Genomic DNA, 14,756 nt, shown 5'->3' with positions numbered 1-14,756 from the left:
TATCCACATAGTCACAGATTCGATTCTAGGGGAATATATGGTCGATGCAAAAACTTCACCTTTCTCCGAAATAGCTGGAGTCTGAAGTGGAGGCAGAGGCTGCCGGCGCTGGTCAGCCTTTTTCTGTCTTGCTACCTTGGACTCCAGGAGGATCGACTAGCCTGGTGACATAGAGCAACCTGTCCCTCAAGAAGCTTCTCACCTTTACACAGAGGTTCCTGTGGGTGCTGCAAAGAACCCTAATCGACTGCGTGAATGCAGGGCCATAGAGCTAGGTGTTGGGGGCTTGGAGAGCGAGGTGGATGGTCATCTAGCCCCAACCCCAGGTCTGACCCCCAGCAGCCTGAGGTTGGAAGGTACCCAATACTGGGGCCCAGCGTTTAGGACCCGGCATGAGAAGAAGGCGTGCAGGGACCTCTGGGCACATTTGGGTGAGGTGAGAGTGCCCTCACCACCTTGCCTGCTCAACCTTAAGCAGCTGCATGGACCCAGGGCAACGGGAGTCTCTTGCCAGAGCAGTGAGGCCGGCTTTTGCCGGAACGCCTGAGCCTGGGCACCCGCAGAGAGCTTGGCGGTTATTCATTGCCTAATTTGCTTCAGGCTGGCCGGATTCTGGTAACTTTTGGGTGACCCTGACGAGGACAAAGCCGGGACGCGGCCTTTGTATGGCAGAATCCCCGCTTGCGGGCTGGGCGGGCGGGAACCCTGCCCGCCTGGGGCCCTCTGCCCAACGCGGAGGCCGCCTTGCCCGCCCGCCCTCCTATCTGCGTCCCGCGCTGGGGATGTATGGATTCATTCCTCCTTGAACTGTGCCCGCTTTGGGGGGCTGCTTTCAGGCGGGGGTGAGTGGAGAGGGCACCGAAGGTTAACAAAGTCAGTGGCAGACAAAAGCTGGGTTTACCTGCGGGGCACAGGGGTGCTGGGAATTGGAACTACATTAACATCTGACGGGTGCCCTCAAATGGGCGACAGTGAGTCACTTGATTACACGTATGTTATTTAGTTAAATTTGTGAAAATTATGAGATGCTCACCAACCCGGTGATAAACTCGCTCCCTCGCCATTGGTTGGCTTGGTCACATGGCCGCCCAACTTTATTCAGTTGACAGCAAGTAGGAGGGCCCTATGGAAGGAGAAAAAAAGACAACACGAGAAAAATTAGTATTTTCTACCTTCTGAAATTAATGGCCATGAGTTCGTATATGGTGAACTCCAAGTATGTGGACCCCAAGTTCCCTCCGTGCGAGGAGTATTTGCAGGGTGGCTACCTAGGCGAGCAGGGGGCGGATTACTACAGCGGCGGCGCTCAGGGAGCCGACTTCCAGCCCCCGGGGCTCTACCCGCGGCCCGATTTCGGTGAGCAGCCCTTCGGAAGCGGCGGGTCCGGGCCCGGCTCGGCGCTGCCCGCGCGGGGTCACGGACAAGAGCCGAGCGGCCCAGGCGGCCACTACGGCGCCCCGGGAGAGCCTTGCCCCGCGCCCCCAGCGCCCCCGCCCGCGCCTCTGCCGGCCGCCCGGGCCTGCAGCCAGCCTGGCGGCCCCAAGCAGCCACCCCCCGGAACAGCACTCAAGCAGCCGGCCGTGGTGTATCCCTGGATGAAGAAGGTGCACGTGAATTCGGGTAAGGCGCGGGCTCCGCGACCTCTTGGACCCGACCTCCGCTCTCTGGAACCGCGGCCTGGGCCGCTAGCATGGGGGGGTGCGAGTAGGTGGGGGCGGTGGGGCTTCAATGGGCGCCGCAATTACTCCCTCCATAAATTTTTATAGCTGTGGGAGCAGGCCACGACCATGTGGCTGGCTGCTTGGCTGTGGGCGCAAAAGGGGGTGGGGATGGGGGGTGGGGGAAGACACCATTTTCAGAACCGAGGGAACTCGGTGGAGGAGAAGAGGGGTTTCCAAAATGCTTGGGAACTCGGAAGCCAGTGGTGGGCCCAGGAGCTGGCAGCACCTTCGGGGATCCTGGCGCTGCGAGCCTGGGGGCGTGGGTGGCTGTGAGGGGTGGGTGGGAATGAGCGTGTGCGCCAGGGAGGGCGGGCGGGAAGGAGGAAGCTAGCTGGGGAGCGTGCGGGGAGGGCCGCGGGCCTCCGGGCGCGCCAGGAAGTGAGCGGCGGTGGCGAGGGGCCTAACTAGTGACCGAGCGCTGACCTGGCTGTGTTGTCTGTTTTGTCTCGCAGTGAACCCCAACTACACGGGCGGGGAGCCCAAGCGGTCCCGGACGGCCTACACCCGACAGCAAGTCCTAGAACTGGAAAAGGAATTCCATTTTAACAGGTATCTGACGCGGCGCCGTCGGATTGAAATCGCTCACACCCTGTGTCTATCAGAGCGCCAGATCAAGATCTGGTTCCAGAACCGGAGGATGAAGTGGAAAAAAGACCACAAGCTGCCCAACACCAAAGGCAGGTCCTCGTCGTCGTCGTCGTCGTCGTCGTCCTCCTCCTCCTCGTCGTCGTCCTCCTGCTCTTCCTCAGCTGCCCCCGGCCAGCATTTGCAGCCGCTGGCCAAAGACCACCACACGGACCTGACGACCTTATAGGAGTGGGGATCTTGGGCCCATCCCTCCCCGAGCTCCCGGCCGAGCCGAAGCTACGAGGGCGGCCGGCCTGCTGTCACCTCGCTGGGCTCTAAGGTACTGTGAGGGTGGACCTGGGACAAGCAGGCCGCCCTCGGACTAGGTTAGCATCCTTCCCGAGGGCAGCTCCCTCCTCCCCGGAGAGGGGATGGGGGTGGGAGAGGGTGGGATTCTCTCTCTAAGTATATTATTATATGGCAGGAGCTACTGAGAACATAAAACCTTGGCAAGTCATTAAACTCATGAAAATCTCAGCTGTTGGATTTTGAATTTGCAAATGAAGGTTGGATGCTTTATCCCAGTGTGTATTTGGACACTCTCCAGGGTGGCTTTGTGGCTTAATAATGTGGGGGAGTTAAGGGAGAAGGTTGGCCACTTCTGTGCTAGGCACTTTCAGTGGAGGTAGGAGAGCTGGGTCCAGATTTTTTAATTTCCTGGGTTGTCTATATAATCCCAGTGTGATTTAAAAAGCAAACAAAAATCTTTTGCTCCCAGTGGCCCCATGTCCAAAGAAATGCGTCTAAGAAGGAAGTGGAAACAGGTTGTTTTATGCTTAGATTGTATTTGCTTAAATATTTATTTGTTGAGAAATGGGGTACAGAAATAACTGACACCTTCATGCCAAACATCTTTAAATGGTGAAAGAGGCTGAATTTCAGGGAGCCAAATCAAACATGTGTGAATTGACTTCTGGCTTTAACGGGCATTTTGAGCTCCTCCCCTTCCCCACTCCCCCAGAAATGTGTGTAGGGGGCCCTTAACCTTTCTATAGAGAAGCAAAGGATCCACTCAAAGTTGATTTCTTGAAAATATATTTCCATGTGTGCTTTTTTTTCAGCTCTGTGCTTACAACCAGTTCTGGGTGATTAAAGGAAGGGGTGGGGGTGGGGGGGAACCAAATGGTCCAACATTTTCCTTCTGGGGAAAGAAAACAAAACCTCTATGTTCTGGGTCGTTAGATAATGACTGAATTTTCTGTTCCAACTGGATTCCCCAAATACCCCACATAGCAGTCTTTTATAGGAATTGGTGTCTGACCTATATAGAAGAGGGGCTGTGGATTAGGGAGAAAATGGGAAGGTGATGAAGCCTTGCTTTAAAAAAGAAAGGAAAAAACCTTGAATCAAGAAGTCAGCAAAATTGATCTTAGGGATATTTTTTTCCTAAAGTTTTTATTTTTAGAAACAAATCTAAGAAGGTTTTTTTTTCCAACCCATTAATTAGAAGCAGAAACTATACAAGTATACAAGTTTTCAGGCCCTCTTCCTTGCTTTGAGAACAGTGTTTTAAAACAGGCACTGCAACACAACAAGGAGAGATGTTCTGTAGCCATTTTTCTGGTGCTCTGCTAGGAAGGGTTCAAAGCTCATTTTTCTAAAATGCTGACCCTTAAAGATGAGGGAGAAAGAGTCAAAGGCAATGCCCAGTGTTCATATACGCAAATGAAACAAGGCTTTGAAAGTTTAAATCCCAAAACCTTGGGCTCCAAAAAAGAAACCCCTGGTTGTAGCTACTGAAAAGTGGGGAGGGAGAAGAGGTGAACTAGGAAGAGAGATACAGAATGGGGTTACGTTTTATTCCCCAGTGCTTCAGAACACTTTAGAAGATTTCAGAGATGATATTTAAAATATACTTAAGGGGAGAGAGAGAAAAAGAAAAAGACTTTCTCTGCAGACATGTTCTTTGGTTCAGTGTCTCCTGAGAACTGTGGGCAGGTATTCACTGGAGTCCCTAGGCTGAAATTTGGCTTCTCTAAAGTATCTTCCAAGCCTCAGCCTTTTGTATTAGACCCTGGGGACAGCTCTTTGTTTCTCCTTGGGGTGAGCCTGGCTCTCAGACTTGCACATGGCAATCCTTGAATATCGCCACGTCGGGATATTAAAGATGGATATTCCTGCATTATTCGCATCATTGTCTCTATGACAAAAAGCACAGAGTTCATACATAGTCAAGATGTCTTTTTTCTGACGCCCTCACGTTGAGAAGCTGAAAAGGTATTTTACTGAAGTTCGGCTAAATTACAGAATCAGGTTCATCCAGAGGGCAAATTTTCTATTCGATTAGTTGTATTTCAGCCGGGAGGACTGACCTCTAAACCCTTAACCTTTTGGACTCTCACTACCCTTCTCTCTCTCTCTCTCTCTCTTTTTTTTTTTTTCTTGCTAACATGGAGACCTGTCTTTGGATGTAGCATTTGAAAGGAGCTGCTTTCCTTAGGCAAGTTGGAAAGTTGCTAAGAGTCTTTCTTCCTAAAACTCTATTCTGTGACTGCATTGAAGCTTCTCCTGGGAGAGGGAAAAAAAGGATATATTTTCACACCATGCAATTACATATATATTGTAGAGAATATTGTATAGATTTTCCTTCTCCCCATAAGTTCAGGTTACTCACCCCAGCTTCAGGCCAAATACTATAACTGCTTAACTTCCTTCCCTCCTGTCCCAAAGGAAAGCCAAGAGGCTTGTTTTCATGAAGAAAAGCCAAGCTCCTTCTCAAACACAGCCCCACTACTTTGTAAAGTAACTTAATCAGAGAAACAACTTCTTTGTTTATAAGTCTCAGCTCTCCTTCTCAGCTTTGAGGGATTGTCTTTTGAAATGTTAATGGAGCCTGGATGGCCCAGAGGGCAGTCCTCAATCCCAAGGTCCCACTCAGACGCCAGGGTCCATTTGGGCCCACAGGCGTGAGCAGAGAAGAGGTAGGGTGCCCCAGCCAACCAAGGCAGGGAAGGAAGTGAGTTTCCATCTGGGAACATACTCTAGAGAAAGAGGTGGAAAGGCTCCAATGCCCATTTGCTGTTATTTGTTTCCAGTTTGTTCCCCCAAATATGAGCCAGAAGTGTTTGTTTTGGTGTTTTGTTTTTTTAAAAAATGTCTTGGGGCCATGACTGGGGAGGGGGGAGGGAATGAAGTGTTTGCTGAGGACATGCTCCTCGGACTCCCATCCCACTTTGTCCATCGCAGCCTTTGTTGTGAGATGACATTTCAGTCAGCCTCATGGTGGCTGTTCACATGAGATGCGTTTTCTAATAGAATTGACCAATGTTTTGCTGCCACTGATTAAAGTATTATTTATACTAATTGTTGCCTGTAGTTTTGATGTAATTCATTGATCTATATTTGAAATAATAAAAAGTGTAGCAAAATGTCCCTCTTCTGTTTGGTGCCTCCACAGACCAGTCTTCCCAAGTCAAGTCTTCTCCAGCTGACATTCAATAGAAACAATTTATTTTATTATTTTCTGCAAGGTGCCTATGTGTGAGTGTTAAACTGTGGAAGGCTTAGTAATTACAACCGTTACCCCCACCTATCCCCACACACACTCCCAATTTGGCCCTTATATTTTGTGAGCACTGGGAAGCCTGAGTTGGATTCAGCCTACAGGGCAGTGGGCATTAGTTTTGAAAGGAAAATAAGTCACTGCCCAGGCTAAAGGGAAGCTTCAGGTTGGCTCTGTACTTGGGCCCTGTCAGGCCCCCACCTACTCAGTCTTGGAGCTATCAGAGGAGTTCTTTGTGAAGTAGTGGGCAGACACTCCCACTCCTCCCCACCCTGGCGGGGGAGTGGCGGGTGCCAGGTTCTGGGTTAGCTGGGGCTGTCAGGATGGCTGCTCTGACCTGACCCTGCTGGCCTCCAATCTTGGGCTCCCTCCACTTTTCCGGGGCTGCTCGTCACCCCCCCCCACCTCTGGTACCTGCCCCTCCCTCCCTCAGTGTCCCCGCCACCCCTCAGACAACAATCAACGCTCTCCACTCAACAAAGTGGACTGCACTATTTTTATTCCAGGGCTTTTTTTCACATCTGCCTTGTCTTGCCTTGAAGAAGGGCCAAACAGGAGTTCCAAAAGAGATGGGGGGCTTGTTCGTGACAGTAAATGAGCAGAATGCATAAAATCAGACATGTGTCCTTAATATATGGAAGGGCTCGTCCCAGACGCGTGGACATGTGTATTTATAAGTGTGCAGACAGAAGTTTAAATATTCAGACACATTTTATGATTGTCCTCTGCCCATCTTCTGGTTAATGGCTCCTCCTGTGCCCACCAATACATCAATACCGCTGTGTGTATTGAATCCTGGGCAGGGATGAGCAGAACGCGAGTCCAGAGCGGAGCCCGCTGGCGTACAGTACAGTATATCGGGACCCTCGGCAGACGGCGCTTCCCACTCACTCGCCCGCCATGTTGGGGACCCCTCCCTGTCCCCCTCGCCCGGCTGGGCGGCCAGGGCTCGCCGACAGCCGGGAGAGGGCCTTTCATAACCGGGAGAATTTTCAAAGTGCGAGGAAGATGATAAGAATAGATTTCTTCAAGTCCCGACCACGTGATTGGCGAAATAATTAATTCAGCACGTCCCTTAAGAAACACGGAGTCGTCATTAATCTGCCACGCAAAGGGCTCTCTCCGACTTGGAAAGTGCAGGGATCCCAAGAATATCACCCGCCTAGGGGGGCCGCACGGCGCCCCCGGCCTTCCACTCCTGGCCCCGGGCAGCGGGCGCGGGAGCGTGGCCGGCAGGTAAATATTTTGGCGACTTTTATTTCTTCAGATTTAAATCCTTAATGAACTTAGCTGTCAGGGCCGCTGACAAATAGTTCCCTTTGCTTCCTGATTTGGAACCGCGCGCCGGCGAGAAGTTGTTAGTGGCTTGGATGGTGACCTTTGGTTCAGCACAGCTTTGCACTTATGAAAAATTACCGAGAGCGGCCGAATGTGAGTGTGTGTGTGTGTGCGTGCTCGCGCGCGCGCTCGCGAGGCTGTGTGAGGGGGTGCGAGGGTGCAAGGGGTGAGGAGCGAGGGTGCGCGCGGGCCGCTCTGAGACAACAGGAGTTGTAAAAAACCCGCCTGGCTGGGGGACGCGCCTGGCGCACGCGGGCCGAGGTTGCCCGGTCGCCTGTGTCTACCGGGAACAATGGTCGCTGTCAGGGCATCTGCCGCCTATTCTTAAATCGGTGAGAAAAGGCCCCGGCCCCCTTTTCAAGCGAGGGTCGTAAATTTTTCTTTGCGTCATAATAGAAGGCTATAAAATCGAGTTGAAATTTTACCCCAGGCAGGTTTTAACCAACAGATAATGATTTCCGAGTTGCTTCTCCCACTACCCTCCCTCCCCACCCAGCCTCTTCGGCTTCTGTCACGCTAGCGAGAGGTGTTTTCCCTCTGCCCTCTTTATTTTTTCTTTTTCATTTTTTTAGGAAGAGTGGACAGAAAGGCAGGGGAAAGAAGTCCCTGCCGCCCCCAACAGGGGAGACCTGCCGGGACGGGCTGTGGGGCTGAGGCCGGGGCTGGCTGCAAAGGCAGGCTCTTCTGCTCCCTCCCACTTCAGCTTTTTCTTCCACGCTCCGAGAAGATTCCGTGTCCCACGAGCGCACTTCCCTCCCCATCTCCGCCCTAGCCTGACCGGATTTGGGCCTGGGGAGCGTGAGTTCTCTTTTTGCTCTCAGCTCGGGCGGCCCCGGTGCCGGTGCCGGGTGCTGGGAGAGGAGTCTCTTCCTTCGCCTCCCCGCCTCTCCTCACTGTGAGAAACCTCTACTGGCTTTGAGGATGATTTCGGGGCAACTGGGGCTACCTGCGTGTGATGGTTGCTTTGGGATTGTATGTGTGTGTTTTGATTTCTTTTTTTGGTGTGTGTATATTTCCCCGTCAGGACAGAGACAAAGTTTCCTCCTTTATGAATTATACATTCAAACAATAACACATTAATTCAATTATTCAAAGATGACAAATGTTTATGTGCTTTGCAAGTGACTCGGGCGCAGATTCTGGGCGCTTTCTCTGGCGCTGCTTGCGTTTTTCTCAATGAGCATCGGCTCCCCTCCCACTTCTACCCACCCCAGCCCACCCTGCTGTCCCCTTGTAGGCCCAGAGAGGAAACCCACAAAAATCCTCCCCAGCCCCACTGGCAGCTCGGCAACCAGCAGCCTCCCAAGGCCCGGGCTTGGCGGGCACCGGCCCGGGCTATTTTATCAGTGTGACAATTGCCCGGGCTGGTGTGATAAATCATCGTAAGTAATTCCTGAAAGGGTGCGAGGCTGTTGGGGGCCGGGCGAGGATTGTAAATCTTTCCGGTTTATTGCTCTATGAACATATGCTCCGATTGAAGAAGTCTTAGATCCTTTCCTGGAGACAAATTCCCGCAAAGCGGCCCCCCTCTCTGGCTGGGGATTAACACTTGCTGCGGGCCGCCAGCTCTGGCCCCTGGCGAGAGACTGGGGGAGGGGTCCACGAGGTGGGGGTGATCTGGGGACACCTACAGCCGGGCTCCGAGAGAGAGACTCCCGAGTGGGCCTCTGGCCAGGTCTGGCAGGTGAACAAAAGGAGTGGCTCGCCGGCAGGGCTGCGGATTGGGGCTTGAGACCTATCCTCCGGGACCTATCCGCGCCTCCGAAGTGAGGCTGCGGGGGACCCTACTTGCTCGCTCTGGCTCTTCTGCGCCTGCTGGGCGCTTTCGCCCATCCAATATCCTGCAAGTGGCGGCAGGGCATCGGCCCCACGCTCGCTGCAGTTGAGAAGCACAGCTGGTTATGAAAGCGAGACTTTGGGGATGGGATGGAGAGCCTCGCGTGGTGCGGGATTCCTGGGTGCGGGCCGGGCTGGGGAGGGTCGTGCGGGGCTCTCCGCGAAGGCAGAGCTGGCTGTGCGCTTAAGCTTTTCTTCCCACACGGAGATTCGTTCCCGCAAATCCTACTCGCTCTCTCGGAGAGTGCTAGCAACCGGTTTTGATTTAATTTTTCTAAAATAGAACCTTCCTGGGCCACCAGATAAGTCCGCCTAGGACTATTCCGCAGCTCCCTTTCGCCTTCCTGGAGGCGCCGCAGGAAGCGGGAAGCCGCAGCATCCCAGTAGCCAGACCTAGGTGATCCTCGGGCCCTACCCGGAGCTGGAGACGCACAGGTCCCAGAGGGCAGAGGCTCTGGGCCTCGGAGCGGAGGACAGGACACCGCTTCGGGTCCCATCAGGCTGCTCACCAGACACCTCTAGGTCTCAGATGTGGCGGCTCGGTTGCTGCGTCTGCACAGAGAGCCAAAGTTCCAAGTAGTGGCGGTGATGGTGGGGTTTCCTAGGGGTAACCTGGCCTGTGCTGAGAGCTGGAGGCTCCCCTTCTTAGGGCCTGAGCCTGTGCTAGACCACAAAGTAACTGCCTCTTCCAGGGATGGGGAGAGTCGGGGGAGGGTGCCTTGCCGGTGTGCGGATGCAGCATACTCATTGGCATTGGCTGGGAAGCTGGGAGACCCTTATGTCTCTGCTGCTCCACAGTCGCATCCCGAGGCCTCTGAAAGAGACAGCCTCTAAAATGTCCAACCCAGGGGTGTGTCTGCAGGAAGGTTGGACCAGGGCCGGCGTCCTGGGGGAGAGACTCTCAGCACCCTTGTCCTACTACCTGCGCCCAGACTGGGGCTGGGTCGATCCAGAATTGCAAGATGGGGCTTTGCTTCCGCCCCACCCCACCCGTGTTAGTTCGGGGGAAGAGGCCCAGGTCCCACGTCTCCTGTGCCCCTCCTCTCAGCTTCCCAGGCCTGGCTGAGCTCTGGGGCTGGATGGCGTGAAAGTTTCAGCCTCAATCAGTACAATCTTCCCTTGGGGTCACGTGAACAAATATACTAGCATTTGAAGGCAGCGCCTATATTTCCCCGACTTGAGGGGGTTTCCGGGGCTTTCTCCAAATCCAGAAAGGGCCACGTTCCGAAAGCAAAATAAATCCCGAGCTCTGGGGGCCAGGGAGGGCTGGGCTGGAACCCAGAAGTGGGTGGGGGCGCGGGTGGCCACCGCTCTGGGCCTGGGAGCGGACGAACGCGCGGGTGGATCGACAGGCGCGCAGCGCAGGGGAAGCCAACTCCGGGACTACAAACTCGTTCCTCCTGCTTTTATTGGTAGTTGAACCTCAGGCTGGTTCCGTTCTACCGGGAATTCCGTATGCTCCGGTATATGGCTGTGTCTGCGAGCGCGCAAGACTAGGGTTGGGACAGTGTTGACTGCAGACAAAGGGGGAAGGCTAGCTCTGCCCCCCACTGGCGCCCACTCTGAGGCCGACGACACCAGGTTTATGATAAATTGAGACCCAGGTAAGCAATTGCATGATAAAATGAAAATCTTGGGCGCGGGGCTGCTTGCCGCCCTGAGCGGGATACTAAATATGATTTATTTTGTGTAATCTGTGATCTTGATTATTGCCAATTGGTGAGGCAGCCCGCGTAGACCTAGATGCACTTCTCCATATACATCGAGGACGGGTGATTAATCGTAACGAGGTGCGCTTTGTGGGAATGCTCCCCGCCTACCCAAAGGTTAGGAGGACACACTACCTTCCCAGGCTTGGAGGGTGGTTGGCGGCATGGGGGGGGGTGTTGCTCAGTGAGTGGGTTGGGGCTGGTGAAGGAAGTATTTTAGGGGTCAATATGCAGTTATGAGAATGGGCTGGAAAATGAAATAAATAAAAAGAAACTTTTTTTTTTTTTTTTTTTTTTTTACACACTGTCACTGCCAAAGTAAGATGGAGCGTCATATTAATTCCGTGTCTTTGGGCTGCCGGGCTGGGCTTGGGCAGGTTGATTTATATGTATTTAAAATAAACTCGGTGGCCAGCCAGCTCCCTGCATTGTTCTGGGAGCAGCCTCTCCACATGCATGCCTTTACCTCTTGCTGTCGGCTTATAATGTTTTCTTGGGAGGTTAAAATACTACTAGAGCTTCTCTCAAATTCTAGAAAATCCCCAAACTGCCTAGAAGTGTTTTTGGAGGCTACCCTACACGCTCCCTCACTAATCCAGGATTTTGGCTGCCATGGTGGCAGAAAAAAAGGTTTGGAGCTTCTGGGTTCATCTTTGTAAAGACCCTGGGATGAAAGCTAAGTCACATTTTGATTCCCCATCCCATCTATCCTTTTGTTTACTTGCTCCTGGCTGGGGGAGGAGAGGATAACCCATCCCAGGTCTTTCCCTGGCTAAGGCCAGAGTTGGTGGCTCCAGACGGGCTTATGAGAGTGCCACAAGGCCTGACTAGATTGGGCCTCCGTGGGGACTCCCTTGCAGACCCCCAAAGAAAGGAGCACTAGTTTAGTCTCGGTTGGGACGCATCCCAGCATGAGAAGGTAGGACTTCCAGAGGCGTCTTCATCAAAGCAAAGCAGTAAAGTTGGTTTGTCAGTCGCCTGCGCTTGGCTCCATCAGAACTTAAAGTCGCTGGACATTTTTCTTTGCTGGCTGCCTTGGAGCTGCGCCTGCCAACTTAGTCAGCTGAATCCAATTACTGCGAGCAGCATTTCATTTGGCCCCATGGAGCACTCACTTATAACTTCCCCCGAAAATTTCAGTAATCCCCACCTCGTCTTCACGAGGGCCCTATCCTAAAGTTTCCCCGGGGTGCTAGGGGGGATGGGGTGTAAGGTCCGGATTGTCTGGGACCAGCTCTTCGCTGACAGCTACCCTACAGGGCTTCTTCCCACTTCCCCAGTTTCTGGCTGAGAAAGGGGTACTTGAGCTGGTGGCCTGGAGCCAGTCAAGGCTAAGACGGAAGAGCCAGAGGCTGAAGTTGGGCGGGTGCTGGATGGTGGGTGGGCTGAGGAGGGAATACAGGAGGAGGTGGTGGGGTTCTGGGTTGTTCAACTTTGGCCAACTTGGGGTCCCTTTTCCCTGCCCCTTCCCAAGCCTGGGTGCTCAGAGCGCAAAGCTCACTCTGAATCGCCCAGAAGCAAACTTACCCTGTTCACCGCGGCTGGGAAAACAAAACCTAGCTACAGGCGCCAGGGAGATCTGGCTCTGGGTGGCCTTCCAAATTAGCCCTTCTTCTGAGGGGACGCTCCTATTTCTAAAGAACACCATTTCAAAAAAATAAATAAAAAAATAATCAAGCGGCGAAAGTTGACGTCCGCCCACGTGAATGTATTATATAAAGCGGCTTCTGGACTCGCCGGCCCGAGATCCCTGGTACCTCGCGCCTCCGCTGCGCCGCCCTCGGGGCCCCGCCCAGCGGAGCGGGATGGGGGGCGGCGGGCGAGTGGCGGGGCTCCCTGGCCCGGGTCGGCTGGGAAGCTGAGGCCAGGGCGCGAAGTTAGGAGCCCAACTGGGCCGGGATCTCTCCAAGGCGCTTCCGTTGGGTGTTCATTAAGGGGTGAGTTATTGCTGCATGAGCCAAAGGTCACTTCAAAGGCTTATGGCTGCGCGCTCTGGTCTTTAAAAAGGCCGGGGACGCTTTGTGTGGGGCTTTCCCGGGTGCGGTTTAATGTTTGCAAACTACTGAGTCGACAAATTGCACAGGGCAGATATAAGAGGGGGGACTGTGTCTCTCTCCTTTCACCTGCCGGGGGTGGGCACCCGCTGAGCGACGGCAGTGGTGGGTAGTCTGGGCTGTGTGTTGGGTAGGGGCTGGAAGGGCTATTTGTTTCTTAGGCTGCTTGCAGGATGATCCCAACGTAAGCGTGGGCCGTCTAGGTCAAGAGTGTGGTGCCTGCTTACTGGAATAAAATAAACCAAAGAAACCACAAGGAGATATGATGTATAAGCCAGGAAATAGCACCCAGCTCCTTCTTCACTGGGGCTCTTAGAGGGAGCCCCTGGTTAGGACTCACCCAGCGCCCGTGTCCATTCACAAGTCCACCTTCCTTTCCTGGTGTTCCAAACGGTTGCCTCTTCCTTAGCCCCTCATTCTGCACAGTCTTTCCCTTCTGCCCTTGGGGGAAGGAGTGGGTTGGCCTCGGGGTTCGGGGCACCTGAGCACTTGGAAGTTGGTGGGAGCAAGAGGAGTGTGGACCGGTTTCCCTACACCTCTGACCCACTTGGACCGCCCCCTGGCCCGTGGGTCGGGTGCTTCCGCAATACCAGCCTCCTCCTCCCCCATCCAGCCGTGGATTTGGGCGTTAAAGGCCTCCAGCTCCTCTGAAGTGAACGCAGCCTCCTTTCCGCCTGCCGGGCAAAAGCGCCCAGAATGTCTGCGGGCACCATATACAATAGTCACATTGATCATGATACCCGTACAGGGGGAAAGGCCTCTCGACATGTAAGTGTTTGTAAGAACGAAGCGACTGCCACTGAGAGTTTTCCATTTTGTTCCAGATTAGCCTCCACAGAGAATCAAAAGAAACCTGAGAAGCCTACAGAAGGAGTTAGAGGCAAAAATCAAGGGAAACAAATCACACACACAACTGTGGTGAGTGGTAGTTTTTTTTTTTTTTTTTAAACAATTTCCACTATATTTCCACAGTTCTATCTGTCCTGAAACTCAAGGTAGCCATCTCAGGATTCATACATCAAGTCATAAAACAAGGGTGGCTTTGAAGTGGATCACCTCGGTATAAACTGCCGCCCGTTACATGATAACCGATCATCGGCCTTCAAATTTATGGCGCTTTAATGGGGGTGGACCCAGTGCCTTAAATGCAGGGTGTATGAACATATTGGGTTATCTGGGCTAAACAGGAGTGATTTAGGAGATGCGTCTAGGGCTGCCGCCAGGGCAGAAGAGCCCAAGCTGAGAAACGGAAGGACTTGGGCAGAAAACTGCCCCAGTGAATATATTCTCTTCTGAACAAACCCGAAAAAAGGAGTGATATGGAAATCCCTAAGTAGCGATGCAAACCAGGGAGAGGAAAATCGCTGCTCAGTCCCAGAGCATTAGCTGAGATGCGCAGGCTGGAGCGGCATCTCCGGCAACGAGATCGGTGGGCTTCCGAGGCCCTGGGTCAGCGGAAACAAGAAGAGGAGCCGAGACCAACCAGCACCCAGAACCGTAGACAATCTTTAGAGAAACAGCACCAAGCAGCACTCCATGCCTCCCCCTTTTCTCTCACCTTACAGGACTATCGGTCGGTGATTTACTACAGTGGCGACGCTAGTCACAGTGCTGAGGTTGTCTCCCCTGCACTCCCCAAGCCCCGGCCCTGCTCCAGGCCCTGGTGAGAGAGCGAGCGCGCGTCCCGTGAGCCTCCCGCCGTCCCCAGGCCGCGGAGGGTGGCAGGTCTTCGTCCTCGGGCTGCCAGCGCGTCCGGTCAGGCGTGTGAGCACGGAGCAGAGCTGCTGGCGGAGGCGGCCGGCGGCCACTTTATATAACACGGCGGCTCGCGGGCCTCGCAAAGTGCGGAGGAGAGAATTCTTTTGCTGCACTTCCTCCTACGCGGAGCCTGCTTTCCACTTCTGAAAAGTGCCGGGCCTTGGGAAGTGTTTTTCTTTTCATTCCTTACTGAAGCGTTTACTGCTGCCGC

General features: G+C 53.6%; 1 protein-coding gene across 1 annotated transcript; it reads left to right on the top strand.

Annotated features, from left to right (window-relative positions):
• The first annotated feature begins 1,184 nt into the window (after positions 1–1,184).
• HOXD4 (homeobox D4) lies at positions 1,185–2,535 on the top strand. The gene is made up of 2 exons (XM_007939081.1): positions 1,185–1,620; positions 2,174–2,535. The coding sequence occupies exons 1-2, from the start codon at positions 1,185–1,187 to the stop codon at positions 2,533–2,535; spliced, it is 798 nt and encodes a 265-aa protein (XP_007937272.1).
• The last annotated feature ends 12,221 nt before the right edge of the window (positions 2,536–14,756 follow it).

Source organism: Orycteropus afer, unplaced genomic scaffold (genome assembly GCF_000298275.1).
Source record: "Orycteropus afer afer isolate SDZICR_OR568_19922 unplaced genomic scaffold, OryAfe1.0 scaffold00001, whole genome shotgun sequence".
Lineage (NCBI taxonomy): Eukaryota > Metazoa > Chordata > Mammalia > Tubulidentata > Orycteropodidae > Orycteropus > Orycteropus afer.
This window is presented reverse-complemented; position numbering and strand designations above follow the sequence as displayed.

Bases quoted from the DNA above. Each gene is read 5' to 3' on its own strand.
- HOXD4 (XM_007939081.1), top strand. From the start codon at position 1,185: ATGGCCATGAGTTCGTATATGGTGAACTCCAAGTATGTGGACCCCAAG. The intron at 1,621-2,173 runs GTAAGGCGCGGG...TTTGTCTCGCAG, and splicing joins GAAGGTGCACGTGAATTCGG to TGAACCCCAACTACACGGGC.